At 41.3% G+C, this 25,609-nt stretch overlaps 1 protein-coding gene across 1 annotated transcript in view; it reads left to right on the forward strand.

The window, feature by feature from the left end:
* Positions 1-25,609, forward strand: part of TMTC2 (transmembrane O-mannosyltransferase targeting cadherins 2) — a 229,399-nt gene that overhangs the window by 158,099 nt on the left and 45,691 nt on the right. Inside the window, exons 5-7 of the mRNA XM_056846658.1 lie at positions 12,033-12,118; positions 13,033-13,217; positions 14,240-14,318. Of these exons, the coding sequence (XP_056702636.1) occupies positions 12,033-12,118; positions 13,033-13,217; positions 14,240-14,318 (350 nt within the window). The remainder of the gene's footprint in view (positions 1-12,032; positions 12,119-13,032; positions 13,218-14,239; positions 14,319-25,609) is intronic.

Raw genomic sequence — 25,609 nt, forward strand, 5'->3', positions numbered from 1 at the left:
CATTGCCAGCAATGCAGTAACATCACTTCAAGCATGCACCAAAAGTGATGTCATCGGTATGCAGGACACTCTGGTATTTTGGCAAAAACTCTATGGCAGAACCTGTTTTTACTATAGAGTTTTTGCCTAAGTACCAGAGCATCCCACATCACTGGCAATGCCATAATGTCATTTCTGGAAGCGCGCACTAGAAGTGGTGTCACCATATCTCCAGTAATGTCACTTCCATGCTGGGCTAGGCCACTCTCCACTACCAGTACATCCCCCCCCCCCACTGACAAGCTGTTTGGCAGCAGAGGGCAGTGGCTGGAGGAAGGGACTTGGCAGCTCTAAGGCGGAATTCAGATTTACGTAATCTCATTCTCACTGGCTGTCTATATTGATTGCTTCTGAAGCCAGTTTAAAGAACTCCACTTTAAAGCCACAAAAGACCTGACTCTGCAGGTCTTTGGCAATGGACTCTTAGGGGGTTACTGCACTTTGTATTCCCAACAATGTATTAAGAGTTTGAAAACGTTATAAAAAACATTGCTTTAAAAGGGTTTTTGGATACCACGGCTTATAAATGGTTGGAAGACGTCTTCACAGCTAAAGGGGCCAAAGTGCGAACACTATTTTTTATAACGTTTTCAAACTCTTAATACATCGGTGGGAATACATAGAAAGTGCAAACAGTTTTTTTTATAACATTTTCAAACTCTTAATACATCGCTGGGAATACAACTGCGGTAACAGCTTTAGTTCTGCTAAGTTGCCCCATTTCTTTGTGTGGGTTTTTTGTTTGTTTGTTTTTCCCTTTCAATGAAAAAGGTAGGATTCAAACAATAGATCCTTTGCAATAGATTTCCCCCAACTGCTGTATTGCAATGACAGTGCATTATCAAATGATGTGTGGGTGCAGGCCAGAAATCATTACCTGACTATCGCCATATAATTAGAAGAGAAAGGAAATCTGCAAGCACAGGGTCATTCACATGACCAAACCATTGTTTGGTCTAGTATGAACTGTCCCTTTGTGTTTCAGTCAACTTCTTCCCAGCATATTTATTAGTATACCTGAATCGGATTTTATGTGCTTTTGAATTTTCCTGATTTACCCCTCCCCCCTTTTTATTCAACGGATGCATTTTTACTGGATGCATTTCAACCATCTATGTGCTCAGTCATTTCCTGGGGCAACGGGCTGTTTCCAAATAGTGTAAGGAAACCTGAAGCTTAAAAACAAGAGAGTAAAATTGCCCTCAGCAGGAATATGCTAGCTGGCTCCCAGACAAATGACTACACGTTGCTCATGCCTATAACTTTTTAATGCTTATGTTTATGAAGAACTATGTAAGCTAAATCTTCAGAGACAAACATGAATACCTTTTGTGAATTTTAACTCTTTATATTTACATACTGTAGTATTTGAATCTGTCTTCATTCTTAGAAAGCTATATGTATATAAAAACAAAACACCAGACCAGGGGACCAAGGTTGACCAAGGGAGCCTTGGCTGACTAAGGGAGACAAAAGAGGAGGGGGAACCTCTTCCATTTTGTGAGCCAGATAGGTAGAGGCAGCAACACTGCAGGTGGGCTGGGGAAGAGCTGTTCCCACAGTGCGGTGAGGAGGGGGACAAGCAGGGGCAGGCAGGCAGAGTGATGGGGAGGTGGAATTGGTGGTGGGTAAGGTTGGTGGGCTGAAGGATGAGGGGGACAGGCAGGCGGGCAGAGCAGTGGGGGCAGGCATAATTGATGGGGAGAGTGCAGGCATGTAGAAAAGTGGGCAGCAAGGCAGAGTAGGGGGGGGTAGGCAAGATCCAATTCTGCTGAAGTCAAAAGTGTTAGCATGAAATCGGTTTGTATTATTTTTCAGTGCCTATTATTAATCCTTCTTTACAGCTATGGCTGTTTCTTCATTTTGATCCAGCAAGGGAGTTGTGTTCAAAAGCAAGTTTTCACAAATCAGGAGCCTAGTTGGTTCAGGAGTCATTCAGAAACCATGGTGTGCCGAATAACTGTATTTGCTAGTTGGCTTACCATATCCAGCAGATGAGTGCTTTCGGCACTCTACCCACATGCACAGAGCTAAACGGATGTTATTTTTTTCCAGATTTGACAGAAGCACCCGCTTGTGAAAGAGTACAGCGTGGTGTAGTATTTAAGATCAGTGGTTTGGAGTGGTGGACTCTAATCTGGAGAACTGGGTTTGATTCCCCACTCCTCCATGTGAGTGGTGGTGCTAATCTGGTGAACCAGGATGGTTTCCCCACTCCTACACATCAAGCCAGCTGGGTGACCTTGGGCTAGTCACAGCTCTCTTAGAGCTCTCTCAGCCCCACCTTCCTCACATGGTGTTTGTTGTGTGGAGGGGAAGGGAAGGTGATTGTAATCCAGTTTGATTCTTCCTTGAGTGGTAGAGAAAGTCGTCATATAAAAACCAACTCTTCTTCTTCTACTGAGCACAGGTCTTTCTTTCTTTTGGGGGGTCAGTGTAGAAGCTCAGCTGAGGATCTTGTTGTGGCTTGTTGAGGCTTCCTAGAGGCACCTGGTTGGCCACTGTGTGAACAGACTGCTGGACTTGATGGGCCTTGGTCTGATTCAGCAGGGCCGTTCTTATGTTCTTATCTCTGCCTTTCTCAGGTGATCCACTCCATTATTATTAAAAGTAGCAAACCACAGCTGCAAGGTATACGATATACTCCTGCAGAGGTGAGGGGTCTCTTTTGTCTTTTGCTGATCGTAGCATTTGTTGTATTTTCTTGGTGGGTTTAAACACTGTTTGTAGGTTATGTTTTTTCAAAAGTTTCTCCATCCTATCAGTGACTCCTTTAATAAATGGCAAGAATACCTTTCCTATGGGAGACTGTTTTTCTTGAGTTTTCTGATTTTTGTTTGGTTTAATGGCCCTTCTGATTTCATTCTTGGAGTAGCCGTTTGCTAGCAGTGCGTGATTTAGATGATTAGTTTCTTCCTTGAGAAACTGTGGTTCACAGATCCGTCTTGCACGGTCCATTAATGTTTTGATTATTCCTCTTTTCTGTCGGGGGTGGTGGTTGGAGTTTTTGTGTAAGTAGCTATCTGCAGGAGTATATCGTATACCTTGCAGCTGTGGAGAAGTTTACATCGGGACCACAAAACGCAGCATACAAACAAGGATAAAAGAACATGAAAGATACTGCAGACTTGGCCAACCTGAGAAATCAACAGTGGCTGAACATGGACTGACACAAACAGGACACAGGGTCTTATTCCAAGACACTGAAAGACTGGACAATTCTACCAACTATTTTGTCAGATTGCACAGAGAAGCCATTGAAATTCATAAACATCAGCACAACTTTAACAGAAAAGAGGAGAGTTTAAGAATGAATAAGGCTTGGCTTCCTGCCCTGAAAAACCTCCAGACTGACAAAGACAACATTCAACAATAGCCATACAGATTAGCTTTGGATTACACACATTAACAGATCACTTCAGGATACAATGGTTCCATATTAACATACTATACCCTCATTAGCACATTATCTTGATACTTACAGGACAATACTTTTGCAGGACAATACTCAGCTCAAACCCAACCCCCTTTCTGACTATATATTACTCTTCCTACACCCTTGACACTGAGAGACACTGTCCTTCAGTGTTACTACTCTGAAGATGCCTGCCACAGTTGCTGGCGAAACGTCAGGAAAGAAAATTCCAAGACCACGGTTACACAGCCCGGATAACCTACAAGAACCAATGAACTCTGACCGTGAAAGCCTTCGACAATAACACAGTAATGTTTTCCTTAAACATTTTCCTTTTTAAAAAGGTAGAACATGAACGGTAGAAGCCGTTAAATTACTTAACTTTAATATTTTGTATGCCACAGGAAAACACATAGAAGGGCAAAGATCGATCAAATGAGAATTACAGTTTGAAAATGAAGGGTTTTTTTCCTATTGCCTGATCAAGAAGCTCTAGGTTGTGTGCTTCATTGTTGTTAGTTAAAGTTTATTACACAGTATACATTCTTCTTTTTTTAAAAAAACCCCTCTTTAATTATTTACCAGAATTCAAATTTGCCCTTACATCTGCTCTAGATGAATTTTAAATAGCTTGTGAAACAGCTGTAAATGTTTTTTCCCCTGCAACAGAAGGGGAAAATAAATCTGCATTGCCTCAATGGATGCCAATAATAAAGCTGCTAATAAAAGAAGAAAATTAGTTGAAGTCCTCTTATGAGAGATCAGAATATTTTAAAAATTCAAGTGATATAACATATTGCAAAAGTAATACACTGTGCACACAAAAACAATACTTAATTCTATCTGTATGGGCAAGCAATTCATAACTATAGGGCTTTCTCAAAGCTGGAGGATTATAAACTGAATATGACTCACTTATTTTAAGAATTTCCAAGCCATTACTTTCACTCATTTCAGTGTGTTAAGCATGTTGTTCTTTATAGTTCCAGTGAGTGAAAAAGGCCCACAGGATTCCTTGCAGGCTTGGACCTTGCTTCTTTCTGCTGGCATGGTGGAGTGATACAATGTGCACAGCCCTGTCTCCTGAGAATCAATTGTCTCTCAAATTTCTTCTGTTAGAAGGAAAATGTTAACTGACCTCTTTCCGTTTCTGTCATGCCCCTACTTTGTTTCAGCTTGGCATCATACATTAGGAAAGCTGTGTGCAGTGTAAATGTCATAGAAACCCTTATAAGTGGCTTGATACATTGATAGTACCATCCTAAACAGAATTACCTTAAACACTTGGGTTAAGAAGGATGTCTGTTTAGGACTGTACTGCCAATCTGTTAAATCTTGCCAGTAATCATACCTTCGTTGGCCTGAGGCAACAGAATAAAGAAAAACTATCAACTGCCTGTCAGATTGGGGATGCTGTACATACTAGGAGGTGGAAAAGAACAAGAGTCCAGTAGCACCTTAAAGACTAACAACATTTACGGCAGGTTACAAGCTTTTGTAGGAGCCCCGTGGCACAGAGTGGTAAACTGCAGTACTGCAGTCCAAACTCTGCTCACGACCTGAGTTTGATCCCAACAGAAGTTGGTTTCAGGTAGCCGGCTCAAAGTTGACTCAGCCTTCCATCCTTCCAAGGTTGGTAAAATGACTACCCAGCTTGCTGGGGGTAAAGGGGAGATGACTGGGGAAGGCACTGGCAAACCACCCCGTAAACAAAAGTCTGCCTAGTAAATGTCAGGATGTGACGTCACCCCATGGGTCAGGAATGACCCAGTGCTTGCACAGGGGACCTTTATCTTTATGAGCTTTTGTGAGCTATAGCTCACTTCTTCAGATACCTGCCAGAAATGTTGTTAGTCATTAAGGATGCTACTGGACACTTGCTCTTTTCTACTGCTGTTGACAGACTAACACAGCTACCCATTGTGATACTAGGAGGTGTGTGATTAATCCATTATACCTCTTCAGAGGAAACATGGAGAGTAAGATAGTTCTGACCTAACAGCCAGAGTACAGAATAGAGAGAAACTACATTCCTCCTCAAGCTATAGACATGACACTAGGTAGATGCTGGTATGGTGGTTTCTTGTGATGTCACATCAATAAATAACCCAATACTGGAGCACTTCCATGGTGACAGCAGTCGTTTTCAAGTATATCTAAATGTTGAGTGACAGCTTAAATATTTTGATGATTATCCATGTAGGAGTTATGGCCAATCCATGACTTAACTTCTTCATAAGTGTCACTCAAGAATGTTTTTGAATATATACTTAGTGGTGGTGGAATAATATGCCCATCTGAATAAACGTACATGACAGATGATAATGTTAATGGTACAATAATCTGGAGATATAAATATACAATATTCATAGAATGTGTTATGTCATATTTATTTATTTTATTAAATTTTTATGCCACCCTCCCCAGCAAAGCCAGTCTTAGGTCGGCTCACACATTCTTAAAATACAATCTCAATAAAATCACAATAAATCATATTAAACAATACTCATAAATAAACCATCCCCATAAAAACCATAAACAGTATTAATGTACTGTAATAGTACTGGGCAAAATAGATGGTGTAGGGGTTCTAAAACAGTTCTAACTGTGAACCATTATGCTTTGCCTATGTTAAATATGTGCATTTTAGAAAAAAAGGGGAATAATTACTGGGCTTGATCAAAAAACGATCATAGGCAGCAAAAGCCTGAAGGAACAAAGCTTGTTTTTCAAGGTATGAGATGACCTTTGCCTTTTTCTGCACAGTACTAACCAGATATATCACTAACCAGGTATATCACCTCTGATCATCTCATATCTTGAAAATCCTGTGATGAGAGAATCCAAAATTTAAAAAAAAAGATATTGTGCTGGAAGACAGGTCCACCAAGTTGGATGGCACTCAGTTAGCTACAGAGGCAGAGTAGAGGACAAGTAAGAGAAGCACTATTCTTAATGATGCAACTGGATTAAAGCCAAAAGGATGTTCAGTTGTCGATGTCAATGGATGCAAAGGAAAGTCCAGAGCTGTTTGACAAATATAACGTGAGAAGTATGAATCAAAGTAATATCAGGATCATAAAATGAGAAATGGAACATTTAAACATTATACTTCTGGGAGTGAGTGAACTAAAGTGGACTGGATTAGGACATTTCAGTCAGAAAATGACAAACACAAAATGACAAAAGAAACTGAGTCGCTCTAATAGTGAGACGAGATGTAGCACAAGCAATTGGGCTATAATGCAAAGTCTGACCCAACAATATCAGTCATACTTCATGGAAAACCTATTGACATAACCATCATTCAAATTTATGCCCCAACTATACATGCTGAAGAGGAAGAAATTAAAAGCTTTTATGCAAATGTCTAGGAAGCAATTGATCACACACCCTAAGAAGATGTGCTGATAATCATAGGTGACTGGAATGCAAAAGTGGAAAACAAAGTAGAATCAAACATTGTCAGAAAATTAGGGCTAGGAGCACGAAATGAAGCAGGAAAGCAACTCATAAAATTGAAATGAACCAGGAGAGTGATTCAGAATTCTGTGAAGACAACAAGCTCTATTCTTTCTGTTAAAATAAGACCAGGAGCTTATTGAGGTATAAACCATGAACTGTTAATATCAAAAATTACATTAAATTTGAAGAAAAACTCCAACACATTCATGGTACCAAAATACATTCAGAACAACTTTCCTGAAGAGTTTAAAGACCACACAAAGAACAGATTTGCATTATTAAGTTCAAGTGGACATAAACCAGAAGAGCTATGGGTTGAAACCAGAGATATTACCAAGGAAGAATGTACAAAGACTATTCCTAGAAATGCAAAGCCTTGATGGATGATGGATGAAACTCTTAAAATTGCTAAAGAGAAACAAGAAACAAAAGTAAAAAGTGACAAAAATAGAAGTCTAAATTCAGCCTTCCAGTAACTGGCACATAAAGCTAAAGAGAACTATTATACTAACCAGTGCAAAGAAATAAAAGAGAGCAACAAAAAAAGAACAAGAGATCAATTCCACAAGATCCAAGAGATCAAAGGGAAATTGAAAGCATGGTTAGAGATCTTGAAAGAACAAAATGGAAATGCATTAACTAAACAGGAAAAAATGAAGTAAAGATGAAATTAATACACTGAACAATACCATATCAAAATGATGAAAGTATGACAGATATTTTGAATCTTTTGAAGAAACTGCAGTTTTAGAAAGTGAAGTAAAAGCTAGACTGAGAGCAATTGGGAGAAACAAATCACCAGGAATAGCTGAGATATCAATAGAGCTATTTCAAGCCACAGAAACAGTCCATCAAACTCTTAACAAGAATTTGCCAACAAATATGGTAAACAGAACAATGACCTGCAGACTGGAAACTGTTAATTTACATTCCAATTCTGAAAAAAGGAGATATCAAAGACTGCAGCAATTATCAGATCATCACATTAACTTCTCACATGAATAAAGTGATACTCAAAATCTTACAACAAAGACTGTTACTGTCCACTATTGATGAAGCTTAAAGCAGAAAGTCCCAAAGCAGGATTACAGCTGAACATCAAGAAGACTGCTGAGAACTTTAAGATTGATGATGACAAAATAGAAATTGTTCAAGGTTTTCTATTCCTTGGCTCCATCATCAACCAAAAGGAAGACTGCAACCAAGAAATCAGGAGATTGACACTTGGAAGGGCAGTCATAAAGGAACTACAAAAGATCCTTAAGTGTAAGAATGTGTTGCTGGCGATCAAGATAATTAATACTATAGTATTCCCCATTACTGTGTATAGGTGTGAAAGTTGGACAATGAAGAAAGCTGACAGGAAGAAGTTGATTTCTTTGAAATGTGGCGTTAAGAGTAGAGCTTCACAGATACTGTGGACCACCAAAAAGACAAATCATTGGGTGATAGACTGAATCAATCCAGAACTGTCCCTTGAAGCTAAAATGACCAAAATGATGCTGTAATACTTTGGTCACATTATGAGACGAAAAACACACTGGAAAAGACAATGGTGCTAAGAAAAGTTGAAGGCAGCAGGAAAAGAGGAAGATTCAATATGAGGTGGATTGACGCAATCAAGGAAGCCGTGGACCTGAGCAAGACCTGAGCAAGGCTGTTAATTATTGGACGTTTTTGGAGATTGTTCATTCATAGGGTCACCATAAGTCGGAAACAACTTCCCCGCACTTAGCAAACACATTCCCTATCATTACATTAGTGGTTAAAGAATAGTCAGTAATGTTATATGAAAGTGGACAAAAGAAGCTATGATTTTCTAAACAATGAGAGGCTCTGACCTGGATAGCCCAGGCTAGTCCCATCTTATCACATCTTGGAAGCTAAACTGAGTCAGTCCTGATTAGTACATGGAAAGGAGACCACCCAGGAAGTTCAGGGTTGCTACGCAAAGGCAGTCAATGGCAAACCACTTGTCTCTTGTCTTGAAAACCTTATGAGGTCATCATAAATCAGTTGCGATTTGACGGCAAAGAGAAAGAGAGCGAATCTCATGGTAGGCCCTAAAGTTCAAAATTTGCCTTAATTTCCAGTCACTTCTCAAACTATGTGAACGGCAATACAAAAAGAGTAGCAATGGGATAAGCCTGTTGCATCAAAGTTCCTACAGTCCCATAGTGGAAAGCAGCTAGTATATAAATTCAAGACTGGACACCCCTGGGAATAAACCAGTGACATTTTCAAAATGTATGTGTCAAACTCCCCCCCCCCCATAAAGACCCCTGTGTTTAATTTATTTGGGACACAATAGCATAGTCCTGTTTATGCCATCCTGTTTGGTTCTTGTGTGCATATACTAGATAAGGGATGACAGTATTATATTAAAACTGCAAGATCCCCCAAGTTTGAAGAAATATGTTTTCTATCAACATGGACCCTATCAGCAAATGTAAATATCCACAGAGGGGGCCATGTTGACTATTAAATACATTTATATGTATGTTAATACACCGGTTCATAGATCTATCTCTGTGCACGTGTGCAACAGCACTGCTTTTTACAAGTATACAAATTGCATCACTGAATTGTGAATGAATTTGAAAATATGAAGGCTAAGAAGGCAAGTGGGAAATAAAAAACAATATAGATCTCACTATAAAGATGTTTTCTATGTTTTGCAACGTTTTATCTTGGATTTAGTACATTGAAAGTGGAGATTATCCACTGATTCAAACCCTAGGATTTTATTTTAACCTGTTTTACTGCTTGAAAGCAATAATGTTAAATCGCTTTATGCTACCCTTAGCATTCATTTTCTCTGTCTCCCCTCTTTGTGTTCTTCCTTGTTGCTGTTTATCATCAAAGCTCCATTTTTTTTACATTTGTTTGATGCATTTTATCCGACCTGTCTAGCAGGTTAGTTCTTGAGATGGTTTACAAAGAGATAGAAGTACATCAAACAGGTAGACATATCTATATCTATCTACATCTATACATAAAAGCCAACAGAATAAATATCTTAATACCAGCAAATTAAACAGTGCAATATATGTAATAAATGCAAGTAGTTTAAATTGCATCTACCAATAGGAGATATACAGCACAATATAAGGGTGGGAAACCTCAACTGAAATAATGTCTGAGAGGAGGGAAAACAAGTTTTAATCTGGCACCAAAAACTCCTGTGCCAGCTCAGGGCATTCCTCAGCTAGGGCAGCATAGCAAAGGAAGTCCTTATCTCAGTGCCACCCACCTCATCTCAGGAAGCATGTGTAGCAAGCCAGGACTTCTAAAGATGATTTCAGTAAATGAACATCTTTGAATGGAAGATCAGAGTTTTTCTAATCTTGAAGATCTCTAGTCAGAAACTCTAAAAAGAGCATATATTATTTGGTTGGAGGTCTGTTAGCTTGATGGATAATTGGAAGAACTTCTTTTGTATCTAGGGTTGCCAACCTCTAGGTAATAGCAGAAGATTTCCTGCTATTACCACTGATCCCCAGCCGATAGAGATCAGTTCACCTGGAGAAAATGGCTGCTTTGGCATTTTGACTCTATGGCATTGAAGTCCCTCCCGTCCCCAAACCCTGCCCTCCTTAGGCTCTGCCCCAAAAACCTCCCACTGATGGCAAAGAGGGACCTGGCAACCCTATTTGTATCTGTTTATTTGTCTTCTATTTTTGTCCTAGTTGCTTTAATGTGGATTTAATGATGCAAGCCAAATTGAGTCTTACAGATGGGAGAAAGGGGGTATACATGTTTTAGATAAATAAACAAATACAACTATAGAAATGCACTAAGATGTTCTTTCTCTGCAAAAATAAATGATTAACCTAACTTGTTGGAAAGTTGCTTCTGTATTTTCTACTTTATCTAATCTCATGGCCAAGTTAATAGGAATTCACGTTTTTCTCTTTTTTGGTTTGTTTGTTTTTTGTTTGTGTTTCTGTTTTTATTTATTTATACCTAGTTTTTCTCCTCAGTGGAGGACCCAAAGTGGCTTACATATTCTCTTGCCCTCCATTTTGTCCTCACAACAACCCTGTGAGGTAAGTTAGGCTGAGAGTGTGTGACTGGCCCAAGGTCACCCAGCTCGAATCTGAGTAAAGTGATACAGGGATGGGTGTTTCATACAGCTCATTTCAATCTGTCTATGAGCCATCTCCGAAGTGCTCTGAAGTACTCTGGCCATTTCAAATGGAGCTGCTATTTTCCCCCATCTTTTTTTGCTTCACATTCTTTTTCATTTTTTCCCTAAGATTTGCACTATAGCAATATAGCACTATAGTGCTATAGCAGCACCATTGACATGCCTGTAGCTTTTGAAAAAGAACATGGCATGGAAAACGGCGGGGCGGGGGGAATAGTGGTCCTTTTGGAAGCACTCCAGACAGTTCAAATAGCACACTGGAGTGATTGAGAAGCGCAAGGGAGAACTTAAAACAGGAGAAAGCTGTTTTAATAAAAAACAGCTGAACCCTGGGATGCCAATGGGATGCAAGCGGCTTTAACGTTTAAAAGTTTTTTTAAAAAATCTGTTAGCAGCCAGGAGCCAAAACAGTTGTGTCTGAAATGACACAAAAAATCCATTAGCAACTGGCTGCTCAAATGGATTATAAGGGCAGTTTGAAAGGGGCCTGGGTCTTCTAGGGCTAAACTAGATGTGACAGCATCCTCGTGACCGCTATGGGGTCACTGCCACCATTTAAAAGTGATTTAAAAATGCTATGAGGGCCTGATTGATAGGTTGAGGAACTCTCGTTTCTACCATGTGCCTTGAGGTGCCGAAATGGCCAAACACAGCTGTTTTGGCACTTGAAAGGCATGGGGAAAGGGATAAGAGCATCTCAGCCCACAGCAGTGCAATTGTGCCCTCATGGCATTTTCAAATCACTTCAAAATGTCCATGGCATCCCTGTGATGGACACAAGGATGCTGTCAAATCTAGTTTGTCCCCCAGATCTTAATCTGACTCTCTAAGCACTACACCACCCTGGCTCTGCCTGACCTTGTCAATACTTAGACCAGTAAATCTGCCTTTTGTGGATTTATTTTTTCATAATTTCCTGTGGAGTAATCTCACTTTCTGTTTGTTTTTCCTTTTTCAAATTAGGGGATTGCTGTTGCAGGAAAGCAGCAGATTCTCAGAAGCTCTACATTACTATAAATTGGCCATTGGAAGCAGACCTACTTTAGCTTGTAAGTAATGCTGCATGCTCGTTTCTTTTAAAAAAGATGTTCTCCCCTGCTCTGTTATGAATACAGCTTTAAGGGGTGACACTTGTAGTATTTGTAGACTAACAAAATTTCTGGCAGGGTATGAGCTTTTGTGAGCCACAGCTCAATTCTGCAGAAAGCTCATACCGTGCCAGAAATTTTGTTAGTCTTTAAGGTGCTACTGAACTCTTGCTCTTTTCTGCTGCTATTGTCAGACTAACATGGCTACCCATCATGATCTGCTTCTAGTATTTGTTTCATCTGCAATGAAATAATTCCCTTGTATGGGAGGAAAGGGATTTTTCTTCATATGCATACAAGGGACTTTGTTCACGTTGTATGACACAATAGCTTTTTTTGTTCATTAGAACTGTTATGCCTGCAAATAGTCACTGGTTTGCTGTTCCTCTTCCAGAATAGAATGGGAACTCTCATTGTATATTATCTTCTCTAGAGAAGGATTGTCATTTAGAGAAGAGGTTGGAATGCCTGACATTCCAGACCCATTTTGGAAACCCAGTTTGTTGTATTGTTTCAACAATCATTTTTGTTTAAATTAAGAAAAGGTCATAGTTGATGAAGCTTGTATATGTTTGCAGTGGCAGCTGTTAATTTGCATCTGGATTTTTAAAGCAGCAGCACTAATATCTATGGAAATAACTGTTCATGGCTATTACGCTATTTTGTACAGAATTTTTGTTGTAGCCCAGTGTTCTATAGATAAAGAATTTTGCCATATTAGAGATATCAAATGACCTAAGTCCGAAGGAAGCACTAGCCACTGCAGCTGTCACAGCTTTGATTGTTTAAACCCAACAAAATGAATGTGTGTGTGTGTAAGTAGTGTGTGTGTGTATAAAATTAGTATGTAAATATTTTTTTTTCCCATCTCACAGCTGCCTATTTAAATACTGGTATCATCTTGATGAACCAAGGAAAGGCGGAAGATGCCAGGAGGACGTTTTTAAAGTGTTCGGAAATCCCTGATGAAAATTTAAAAGATCCTCATGCTCATAAGAGTTCTGTCACCAGCTGCCTTTACAATTTGGGAAAACTCTACCATGAACAGGGACAGTATGAGGTGAGACTTTCCCTCCCTCTAAATCCGAAGTACATGCTCAGGAAATTCATTGTAATAATTCCTTACGTGTTTGATTTGTTAAATACAAAAAATAATTTCCACTGGTTATATGGATAACCTTCACAGAACATTTGTGCAGTAGAATTGTTTTGTGTTCTCCGGAAAAGAAGCCAAGATTGTACAAAACAATCTCTGGTTATTTGTTTGTTTGTTTGTTTTTTAAAGAGACTGTCACATTGCCGGGACCCTTTCTAGCAAATGTCACATTTCCAAGCGCTGCTAGCTATAAGTGATTGTGTTTTGAGATTAATCAAGCGACACGTTTCTGAGCCAAGATAATTATGCTGTTTTATGGGGGCTTTTTTAATTAGGGAAAGAAAAACTTGTTTTGTGCTAGAAGTGCTACTTTTAAAGGACTGTGAAGTAGAAGGGAGAATGTCATACAGAACAGTGAGAATGAAAATAAATTTCAAGCTGTCATTTAACACTTATGAAATAAATAGACCACTTTTACCTGATTGTATATGGCTTAAGAAAGCCTAATGTGAAGTTTCTTTTGTTATGTCATGTAGTTTTTCTTCATATTCTTGTAACCTTTTTGTTTGGGACAATACATTCTGTAATGGGAATTTGTGTATATATTAGATTGGAAGCTATCATTAAGTGATGATTAGAATCACAGTGTAAAATGACTAAAAAATATCATCTGTAGTTAAATAACAGCTTGCATTTTGTTTAATTCCACAGAATTTTAAATGTAGGATAATGAGCCTTTGGAGGTTGTCAGACATTCTCTTTTCCCATTCTCTAGTGAGATGTTTAATAATGTAAATCATTCTGTGCAGGATTGTTGAGGAGATTCACCTCATTTGTTGCCTGCTTTTTATAAATGTGAAGTGGGATCCTCGTCATGATTAATGAGGGCCACTCTGCATTTTTCCTCTATTAAATTTGCATATAAAAATTGCTTCTGAAGCCACAGTGTTCCCAAAATGATTTTCCCCTCTACCTTTTCATATTAGGATGCCCTCACAGTTTACAAAGAAGCAATACAGAAGATGCCAAGGCAGTTTGCACCACAGAGCTTGTACAACATGATGGGTGAGTGCAAAGCCAACATTGTGAAAATAAAACTCAATATGCACACAATCTAAGTTTTATTAGACTCATGCGATTACCCAAATGCAGAGTTTTTATGACTGGCAATATTAGGAATTTCTTAGTGGAAACTATTGATATTTACTTTAAGAAAAATCTAGGACATTTTATTGCCTTCTGATCAGGATTGATTTTGTGTTGAATGCATTATGATTGCCTATTTTTAAGCAACAAACAAAAATAAGTGGCAAAGCACAAGGCTGAAAAAATCTTTCACATCATGCAGAAAATAATTCATTCCAGGGTGTTTGGAGCCAAATAGTTGTCTTCGAGGATATAGTTTAATCAGTTGGATCCTGTTGAATTGCAAGCACAAGGTTTCAGAAGAGAGTCTTTGCTTCTTTTTCCTTCCCGTTGTGACTTCCTCTGAAAAGGCCTGCTTGAAGTCTGTGAGACGGTTGGGAACAGAATGGGATGCAGTGAACAAATGAACTGAAAATACTGACCTCATGCTGAGTCAGACCATTGGCCTATCAAAGTCAGTAGGGTCTACTCTGACTGATAATGGCAGTCTCGGATTGCAGGCAGAGGCCTTTCACATAGCCTTCTAGCTGATTCTTTTAACTGGAGGCATCAGTGATTGAAACTGAGACCTGCATGCAAAACAGATGCTCTTTTGCTTAGCCATGGCCCCATCTCCAGTGAAGGGGGAAGACTGTACCCAGAAGAGAGAATCAATAGCACCCTGATGCTATTTTTGAGCAGATTTTTGCTGACATTTGTATAGGGGTTGAAGGAATTTCTGCTGATCCTTTTAGCTACAAGGGCCATACCATATCCTCTGTTAGGGTTGCCAACCTCCAGGTACTAGCTGGAGATCTCCTGCTATTACAACTGATCTCCAGCTGATATAGATCAGTTCACCTGAAGAAAATGGCCTCTTTGGCAATTGGACTCTGGCATTGAAGTCCCTCCCCTTCCCAAACCCCGCCCTCTTCTGGCCCCACCCCAGAAAGCTCCTGCCAGTGCCAAAGAGGGACCTGGCAACCCTATCCTGTGTTGTTCTTCAAAGTTCACCCCTGGCATCAGGAGTAGCTTTTGGACGTTTAGTGTTTAGGAAAAGGTAGTAAAAATCTCTTATATGAAGTTGCTCCATCTCAGTTGGATCCAGTTTAATGATCCCCCCCCCCAAGTGAGTAACAGCAGGAGAGAAGATTCTGAAAAAAGATCATTTTTTCACTTGAAACACTTTGGAAACACTTTTACATCGTAGTAAAGATCTGTGCATTTTTATTATTTGCCATATAATTTTAATTTTTGACATAGCTCTCTTTTTTAGGAATTTTATTCATGAAGATACTAAATAACTGAATTTCTGGATCCAAATCCATACACATTGAGTTAGAGGCTTTTTCTAAGCCCTGTATATTTTGCTGACAGCTTCAACATTTCACTCACTGATGATGATGTTCAAATACTTGGAAGGAAGGAAATGAAATTTCTGGGATTTATCTTTGTGTGTTTCTTATTTTAGGATAGCTCAGTTCAAATAGATTGTATTGCCCATTCTAGCACCAATTTTTTTTTTAAATTAGCAAGCAGATGGTGCTCTTCTTTCAGAATTAGATTGAGTTTATACATCTGTAGCCCACCTGGCAATGTTCATCCAAAAATATTGCAAAATATTTTGATAAAACTCTTGATTCAAGCCTATAGTTTCAAGAGCAAAACCTATATTGAAATCATTATAAATTTGTTAGGTACAGTTAAAATATCATTTCTCAAGATGGCTTTTTGCACTCGAACTGTTACTGTGCAGATGTTTCGGGGCTGCTATGAATTCTGCATTGGCTAAATTTCTTGAACCTGTCCTGTGTTTGTTTGTTTAAGGAACCAACTGGGAGTAGGAAAACACAATTTTGTTCCTGTGCAATTATGGAAGAGGTCCAAAGCTGAACCTTTTACATCTTTTCTTGTCCCCCACAGGGACATGCAGGTGTTGCCTTCCCATATTTGGTTTAAGTGCCTTTTGTTGGTCTTAAAAAAAAATTGCTGTGGGGATAGTATAGATTTACATCCAGCATAGCAATCAGTGTTCATGAATTCTTTGAAATAGTAGAACTGCAGTCAACAGTATTAAAAATGTCTGTCCCTGTTTTTCATCAAAGACTTAATCGAACACAGGCCACTGGGAAATCTATTTGTGAGGAACATTCTTGGGCATGTCCCACTGCAGGCCCTCCACCCTGGCTCAAGCTGGATCTGCTATTATTAAGCAGCCTCAGAATGGGCAGGAATAGCAAAAGACACTCAACTCCAATCCCTGGCTGGCTGGTTCTCTGTACTTTAGAACCTTCCCAGCCTATGTCCTCCTTGGCCGTGGCTCTAGTCCTTATTTAAATGGAAGTTGCTCCACCCCCTTCACTCCTCTTCCAATGATCCTACTCCTTCCATAATCCTTCTCCCTCCAAAGGAGGAACTTCCACCCCCCCATCCAATCCCTTGCTGTGTCTTACCTTGTTGTCTGCCCTAACTCCCAGGATTCCTGGCTTCCACCTTCCCCTGGGAAACTAGGGTTGCCAACCTCCATGTACTAGCTGGAGATCTCCTGCTATTTCAACTGAACTCCAGACGATAGAGATCAGTTCACCTGGAGACAATGGTCGCTTTGTCAATTGGACTCTATGGCACTGAAGTCCCTCCCCTCCCCAAACCCCACCCTTCTCAGGCTCTGCCCCAAAAACCTCCCACCGATGGCGAAAAGGGACCAGTCAGTAGTGTCTACTCTGACCAGCAGCGGCTCTCCAGGGTCTCAGGCAGGGGTCTTTCACATCACCTACTTGCCTGGTCTCTTTAACTGGAGATGCCGGGGATTGAACCTGGGACCTTCTGCGTGCCAAGCAGATGCCCTACCACTGAGCCACAGGCCCTCCCCAACCTATTTGGCCTGGTGCGGGTGGAATTAGTTGTGAATAAGAATCGTCCAAGCAGTGCCCCCCCAGAAGACTCGTTTTCTCCGACAAACGTTCGCTGTGTGTGGGCAGGGGGCTCTCCCATCCACCCACCCCTCTTTGATGGTAGAGCACAGCTGGATCGGAGGCGGCCCCTTTCCTCCTCACGGGAAAAGGGCGGGAGCCGCTCACTCACCCTTGAACGGCGCAGCCGCTGCACGCTCCCCCAAAGCCGTGCACGCCCATCCTCCCGTCCTTCTGGAAAGCGAACGGCTACTTGCAAGGAAGTCCAGAAAGGCGGGAGGCGAGGGAGGGAGAGAAGTAGGAGGGGAAAGGGAGGGGACAGCCACGAAGACGCCCTCCACCCAGGCGCCCTCCATCCTCCCCCCTCTTCTTCCCTCCCTCTCCAGCCACTCACTCGCCTCTGAGGCACAGGCAGAGGGCGCCTCAGCCATGCCCACTTGCTGCTCAGCTCTGCGTGCCGAAGAGGCTCCCGCTGGCCGGCCGCTGCCCCTTCCCCACACCCGGGGGAGCCAGGAGGAGGCGACCCCGCGCTGCTGCCCCTCGCCGGCTCTGCGCCTCGTTGGCATATAGTCCCGTCCCCGCTGGCCATTGCTGCTGGGAGAGACAGTCCCACAGGGTGTGGGGCACTGAGGATTCACCTGCCAGAGGCACATCCGGCCAGGCTGACGAAGACAGGGACGTTGAGGAGCCACCTGGAAGTAAGTGCAGGGATTCTGCCTGGGTTGGTGCAGCTCGGGGCATGGTGCTCCAAGGGGAGCAAGGAGCCTTCAACGCCACTCCTGGACAAGGCCCGTGCTTGAGGCATCACTGGACAGTGTTCATTAGTATATTTATTAGCTTCTTTTCTCCCTACTGACACCCACAACTGCTTACAACAAATAAAAATGAAAGCAAATACAATTTAAATATAAAAAAGACAGTAAGAACAAACTATCTTGGAACTGCTCCAGAATCAAATAGGCCGTTCTCCATGGTCACAGGGCATGAGCCAGGGTCTCCTTCCCTGGAGGTTTTTAAGCAGAAGCTAGATGGCCATCTGTCAGCAACGCTGATTCTACGGATCATGAGAAGGAGGGCATCTTGGCCATCTTCTGGGCATGGAGTAGAGGTCACTGGGTGTGTTGGAGGGAGGTAGTTGTGAATTTCCTGCATTGTGCGGAGGGTTGGACTAGATGACCCTTGTGGTCCCTTCCAACTCTATGATTCTATAAGCTAACTGCCCAGAGCCCTTTGGCCATGCCCAAGATAATATACTTAAGACAGGAAGAGCAAACAGGAGCACAGAAAAGTCATTGCAGCTGGAAGCAATATTCCTCTCAATCTGTTTCCTCAGCTCCTTCCAGATGCTTGCTAGTAGTATCCCTACTAAATACACTTCCATCAGTATTGCCCCACTGTCCTCCATTCTGTTTGCCCCTTGTATGTACATAATTGGACAGTTGGTCCCAACAGGTTTAATGGGGGCCCCTGTGATATGTAGCGTTGGCAGGTCCCTTTTCACCACTGGTGGGAGGTTTTTGGTGTGGAGCCTGAGGAGGGCAGGGTTTGGGGAGGGGAGGGACTTCAATGCCATAGAGTCCAATTGCCAAAGCGGCCATTTTCTCCAGGTGAACTGATCTCTATCAGCTGGGGATCAGTTGTAATAGCAGGAGATCTCCAGCTACTACGTGGAGGTTGGCAACCCTAGTGATATGGCTCCCATTTCTAATTGGAGTAGATGATCCCAAGTATCTCTGATTGACACTGGAATCTTTGTCATGTGGTAGGGTTCAGCAAATAGCCAACCTAATACCCTGATACTGGTCCACACTGAATATTATACCTCACCTTGTGAACATATAATGAACTGGCAGCTCGGATCATCTGACTGCAAGAATACAGCAAAATCAGTCATGTTCTTGATTTGCTAAGGCCTGTAGTATCACCTGTAGTTTGAGCCATAATTAGATTTCAGAACCTCCCCACCCCCTTATGCCACTTACAGTAGCTTTGTGATTTTTTCCTCTGTAGCTACAGAAGGTTCATTGTCTAGGCTGAGAAGAGTTGCACTCCAAATTACCAAAATCTGATTAGCACTTCAGCTGTGTAAACATTTTGCACCACCTGTTTTCCACAGTGTTCAAGGAGTGTTCCCATTGGCTTTTACTTCACCAGTCTGGCCAGCTGGGTCCTACTTAAAATCTAGCTACTGATTTACTGTTAAAGTAGAGTGCTATTTTTGGCCTGTACTGTACTCCCAGGTATCTGGCCATTCTTATCTCATGTATTCAAAAATGTGCACTGTATAGAAAGCTGTACAGTGAATTTGGTCTCTAGCATTTATTTGGCCAGGTGTGCTTGAAGCGAGTTAAGAAAACCATATGTTTGGCTCTTTACCAAGAGAAATAATTCTATCAGTCTTTTTCATGCAAAGAAAGAGCATTACTGTAGAATGATAGTTTAAAAATTCTTATCAGGCTAATTATTTAAGATTCCGTGTAGAGTACGTTTTTACCTTTTTTGGCACTCACCTTAAACAAGTATGCAAGAGGGTAACATAGATTAATTTGGCATTGGGACATGCAATACAAAAGGCAAAAGCCAACTCAACTGCATTGAATGGGGTAATCTATTTAGTTTTAAAGCATCAATTAAATCTCGGGGTTAAAAGAAATAATGGTCCTAATGGAACATTGAATACTTTAATGCCAAAATTAGTCTTGCTTTAGGAATCAGTCTTACTTCTAGATGTATTTCAGTATCCTGGAAATACAATATGCAGTTGGTTGTGTTGCATTTCTCTTAAAACCACACAAGACCACTTGCTAGAGTAATTCCTGTGTCAACTAGCTTTGTGGTATAAAAGTAAGATGGAGAATTAAGACTTTGTTTTAACATTGAAAGTAATAGGAAAAAGGGTAAAACTGATCTGCTGGAATTTCAGGTAGTTAGAGAGCAATCTTAAGCAGATCTACTCAGAACCCTACTCAGGTATATTCAGTGGGCTTTCTCCCAGGAAATTGTTCTTAGGATTACACTGTTGCAAACATTTTTTGTAAGTGCATTCCTTCAAGAAGCAGCTTCATGTCTGTTCTTCAGATATAATTTTCATAAATTAACTAGGTAGTATTTTGACTGTTTTTGTTTGTCATTGTGACCAATCGTATCACAGAGCAATCTTCTTTAGATGCACAGAATGTCTTGTTTGCATGTAATGAGGATGGGATGTCAAACTGCTATGAGATACAGCTGTATCCAGGCACTTTTAAAAAAAATGTAAAGAGAAATTCATGAAGAAATCCCACATAGAGCACAGTATAGGGTTCACCAACCTCCTACTCAGTGGCTCAAGAGCCACGTGTGGCTGTTTGACTCTTCTGAGCACTGTTCCCCAATGTGGTACCTTCCTCTTGTTTTAGAGAAGAGGGCAAGGCTCTTGCACAGTCGGGCTTGTGGTTGATGGGTTTCTACCTTGAAACAGCCATCGCTGGTGGAATGGATAAGCTGCAACCCTCCCTGAAGTGCAGGCCTCATGGCAGCAATAAAATTATATATGACTCTTTTGATTGATGGCAATTGCAAAAGGGTATCTCCATGAGCCACAGACTGAGTACCATTGCCCCTACCCCTCTGTGCATGCTAGGTCTGAAGACATAATACCAGTAATATGGATTCTGGCACTTCAGGGTAGCAATTTGATATACTGTAGATTTCAAGGAGCAGTGGTCTCTAGAAGGAAAGGCATATTGTATTGCTTTGACAACATAAGACTGGTCATTTTATTTTGTGGTCACAATTATCCCATTATTTAATCCAACAAAACCTAGAACATGTATCTGGATAACCAAAATACAGATAATTGGCTCACATGAGTCTCATCAGCTTTGTAATTTAGCACTACAGATTTTTTTAAAGGTTGTTTTTGTATGGTAACACATTATGAATGTCTGTCTTTTATTGTTTAGATTAGATTTGAGAACTTGACCTAATTCTTCTGCATCTCTTGAAGGTTATTACTCACATGTATACATTGGTAATAAAGCATTTAGGCTGAGGCCTAAGGAGGTGTGTTTCATGCTACCATTTATACTTGGGTTGTAAATTTAATTAATACGCTTATGTTCAGCCAAGAAAAATCTACTGTCCTCATTTTTTTAAAAAAAATCCCCTTTACTTAATACACCTGAGACCTGATTAATTTATTACTATTACATCATAGAATCAGTTGATTGTGGGCCAGTCCCATACCACACAGGTAGAGTTTTGTAAACAGTAATAATAATAGCGTTACTTATCATCTAGGCATTTTCCATTGGGGGTCTTGGCTGGCATGGAAAGGAATGATATCATTTGTCCAGTGCACATGGCTTCTGTTTAAAGACATGTGTAATGTTTTATACATGATTTATACATTAACCATACCACACAGAAGTGGTTCCATCGCACAATAGTAAAGCACAATTCAAGCCTCAGTGTTTTTGATTATCATTTGAACCACATCAAATTTTACCTAGATGTTTGTAAAATAAGAGATTACTATGAGTTAATTAAGGATTAGGGCTGCTGAAAAAAAAATCGGTATAGTTCGGATTCGGCCGAATTTGGCCCGTCTGGATTTGGGATATGCCAAAGTCCGAACTCCCCCGCTTCGGGTCCGTGCAATTCAGCGCGAATTCAAAGTTCGGGGAAAAAATTCGGCCAAATAAAGCCATTAAAAACACAACTGCGCCTTTCCGCGGCTCCAGGGGGGGCATTTTTTGGGGTAGAGGTCCCAAACTTTCAGCGGAGCTTCAAAGGACCCTTCTTGCAAGACCCCCCAAGTTTTGTAAAGATTGGGTCAGGGGGGGCTGAGATATGGGCCCCAAAAGGGGTCCCCCCACCCTTAATGTGCATCTCTGAGCAGAGCTTGCCGCCCACGCACAAAGCTCCCAGCCCCGACAAACAGCTGAGCTGCTCGGAGCAAGGGCGGGGCAGGTGTGAAGAAGTTTGCAAAGCAACACAACTGCAAAGCAACACGTTTGCAACTATGCAAAGCAACACCTGACACCTGGGAGTTTGCAAACCATGGAAAGGGATACAGGCAGCTAGCTATGCATAATGGGCGGGGCAGGTGCGAAGAAGTTTGCAAAGCAACACAACTGCAAAGCAACACAACTGCAAAGCAACATGTTTGCAACCATGCAAAGCAACACCTGACACCTGGGAGTTTGCAAACCATGGAAAGGGACAGAGGCAGCTAGCTATGCATAATGAGCAGGAGGGAGTGGAATTTCCCCTTTTGCATCGAACTCAGGACCAGGAAAATGTATTCTTTAAGTCACCATTTGAAAACCAGTTTTGAGCAAGCATCAAAATAGACCTAACCGATCTTATGAATGAGGGAAAACCTGAGGACACACAACTGAAGCCCCCCCTCAAACCAGGGAGAGAGAGACTCGAGGGGGCACACACACCCCAGGCAGAACAGGTGAAAGCCCCCTTTGGCTTCCCCCCCACCCACAGAAACTGCTCCCTATCCACACACACACAGACTCTGCTTCCCCTACACACACACACACACAGGAGAAAAATTATAGATTAAAGCCCCCAAAGGGGTCTTACTGTGGCTGTCTTCTGTTCCATTAGGAGGGGCTGGGAGGACTGGGTAATCCAATACAATTCTATTTAAGCACGGGAGGTTTTGCCTTGGATTTGCCGCTCTGGAGATGCATACAGGATCGGGTAATCCATTCCTCCCAATAGGGAAAAGGGGAAAGCCCGTATCTCAGGACCCCCTGACCCAATGTTTACAAAACTTGGGGGGTCTCTTAAGAAGGGTCGTCTGAAGCTATGCTGAATGTTTGGGGGCTGCACCCCAAAAAATGCGCCCCCTGCAGCCACAGAAAGAGAAAAGGGGGGAGCCCATATTTCTGTCCCCACTGAACCCATCTTTACAAAACTTGGGGGGGTCTCTTAAGAAGGCTCATCTGAAGCTATGCTGAAAGTTTGGGGGCTGCACCCCCAAAAAAGCACCCCCTGCAGCCATGGAAAGGAGCGAATATGCACACTCACCCCCCCCCACGAGGATTTCTCTCTCTTTCTCTCCCCGGCTGGGCCGCGCAGCAGCTGATTCCTCCAGTTCTCAATCCTGACTGATTGGCCAGAAGAAGACCCAGCTTGGCCACCGATTGGCCAGGGGAGAATACTGCTTACTGACGGTTATGCTGCTGTTTCCCGAATTTGCTGAATTTATTCGTGAACTCCTGAACTCGCTGAATTCGGCTCCCCCATTTCCCCACCATTTTTTAGTTTGGTTCGTCCCGAACTAAAAACCACCGAATCAGGGGAAATTCGGCTGTTTTTCGGTTCGGGCCGAACTGAATCGACAGCCCTATTAAGGATTCCCCAGCGTGATGCCTGTGCATCAAAGTAGTAGATGCACATGCTGCCTGACCATTTTAGTCGCTGAAGCAGTTTTTTTATGTGCATCAGTTTGTGTTCAGAAGATCACCCAGCTTTAAACAGAATGAGCAGATTCTTGCACAAAGCCAGTGCATGCATTTGGAATGGAGCTGCAACTGTTTTCTGTCCCAGTCCTATCATTATCATTTCAGCATTCAGTAAACTTAACAATCACTCCGCTAATGCAACCTTACAAATCCGCCAGACTTATCAGTAGCCCATAAAAATCATTGCTAGCTTATCTGTCAGCACATCCTTCATTCATCTCTGGCAGCATGAAAGGGGGAAAAAACCCTTAACTTTTGAAAGCCCAGACTAGCCAGATCTCTTCTGATCTGGGAAGCTAAGCAGGGTTAGCTGTGGTTATGGGAGACCTCCAAGGAATACCAGGGTTATGATGTGGAGGCAGGCAATGGCAAACCACCTCTGAATATCTCTTGCCTTGAAAATCCTAGGGGGTCACTTTAAGTAGGCTGTGACTTGACAGGGAGAAAAAGCTTTAGAAATCTTGTATGTTTGATGACCTGGTGACAGTCCTTACTCACCAAAGGAGTAGCTATTTGTAAGCCTCAAGCAATGAAATCTTTGCTTGCATTCCTGTCATGCTTCAGGCTAATTTTAAATAATTTACTAAAGTATGCTTCACTATTAAGCTTACTCCCATTGTGTTTAATGTATCAAGGATAGTTTTATGAGCAGACATGTTGGGTTAAGTATTCTGTGGGTCACTGTATATTTTTGCCCAAGCCAAATAGTATTTGTGGAATGTGTTTCATTTTTACTATGTGCTTGAAACTAACCTTAAACCGTAAAAACACAGGAATAAACCTTTAAAAGTCACTTTAGGGATAGTCCTTTTATCTAGAACAATATCTTCTCCAGTCAGATTATGTAAACCCAAATATTGTTAGATTTTTCCATTGAGAAATGCAATAAAACATAATTGCCTTCTTCTTGCTTGTCCCCTTAAATACTAAGATGACGTTCAATTAGCATGCTAAACAAGATGTCTCATTGTAGCCACTGCGTGCATATATTACACATAAATAATCTTTCACAATATATAATAATTTTTGTCCAGCATAATGAAGCCATTGGTATTTTTTTGAGGAATGAATGTATTTCTTTATTTTTCTTTCTTTTATGCTATAATTTCTCTACTATAGCACTGTGTTTTGACCACATGGACCCTGGAGATATGTTATGAAAACTCACTCAGTTCCTCTTGAGACATAGAAGTTTCACAATTGATCTTTCTCTGTTATGTGTACCACTTTTAAAAGATTAAAGCTATCTAATCTCAATGCGTTTGTTGATGCAAGGCAAGTTCAAAGCTCCATTACATCCACTATTCATATCTTTGTACTTAGACTTTAAAAGAGATTGTGAGCAGCAAAAGTGCAAGCTAAAATATTCTGTCTCATAACATCATTGCTCTTCTTGCTGGGTACATTGCCTGGATCCAGCTCGGAGCACTGTTGCCTGGAAACAGGTTCTCTGTGCAGGTTGCCCCTAGCTTGATCATGTGTTCTGTTAGATGCTGATCATAGGCTTCCTCATCTGATAAAAGTAGCCAGTGCCTAGAGGTCTTTTTTAACACTAAAATGCAAACTATCCACTAAGGAGGAGGAGTGGTCTGGTTTAAAATCCCCTCTCCCTTTACCGAATAACTTATTAGCAGGATGTTAACTTTTTATAAACAACTCAGCTCTGGCTGTCCTTCTCACACCTTTACTGTTGGGGCACCTGATAGTAACATGCAGTATGTATGTTTTAAACTGAGTGAATAATTTTCTTCTTGTGTCAGTTAAAATTAATTTAATCTTAAAAGTTTATATTTCTTCATTTGCTGCAAAACGAGCAGCCTATTCCTGAAGGAGGGGGGTGAAGCTCCTTAGG

This window comes from Euleptes europaea, chromosome 3, assembly GCF_029931775.1.
Source record: "Euleptes europaea isolate rEulEur1 chromosome 3, rEulEur1.hap1, whole genome shotgun sequence".
Classification (NCBI taxonomy): domain Eukaryota; kingdom Metazoa; phylum Chordata; class Lepidosauria; order Squamata; family Sphaerodactylidae; genus Euleptes; species Euleptes europaea.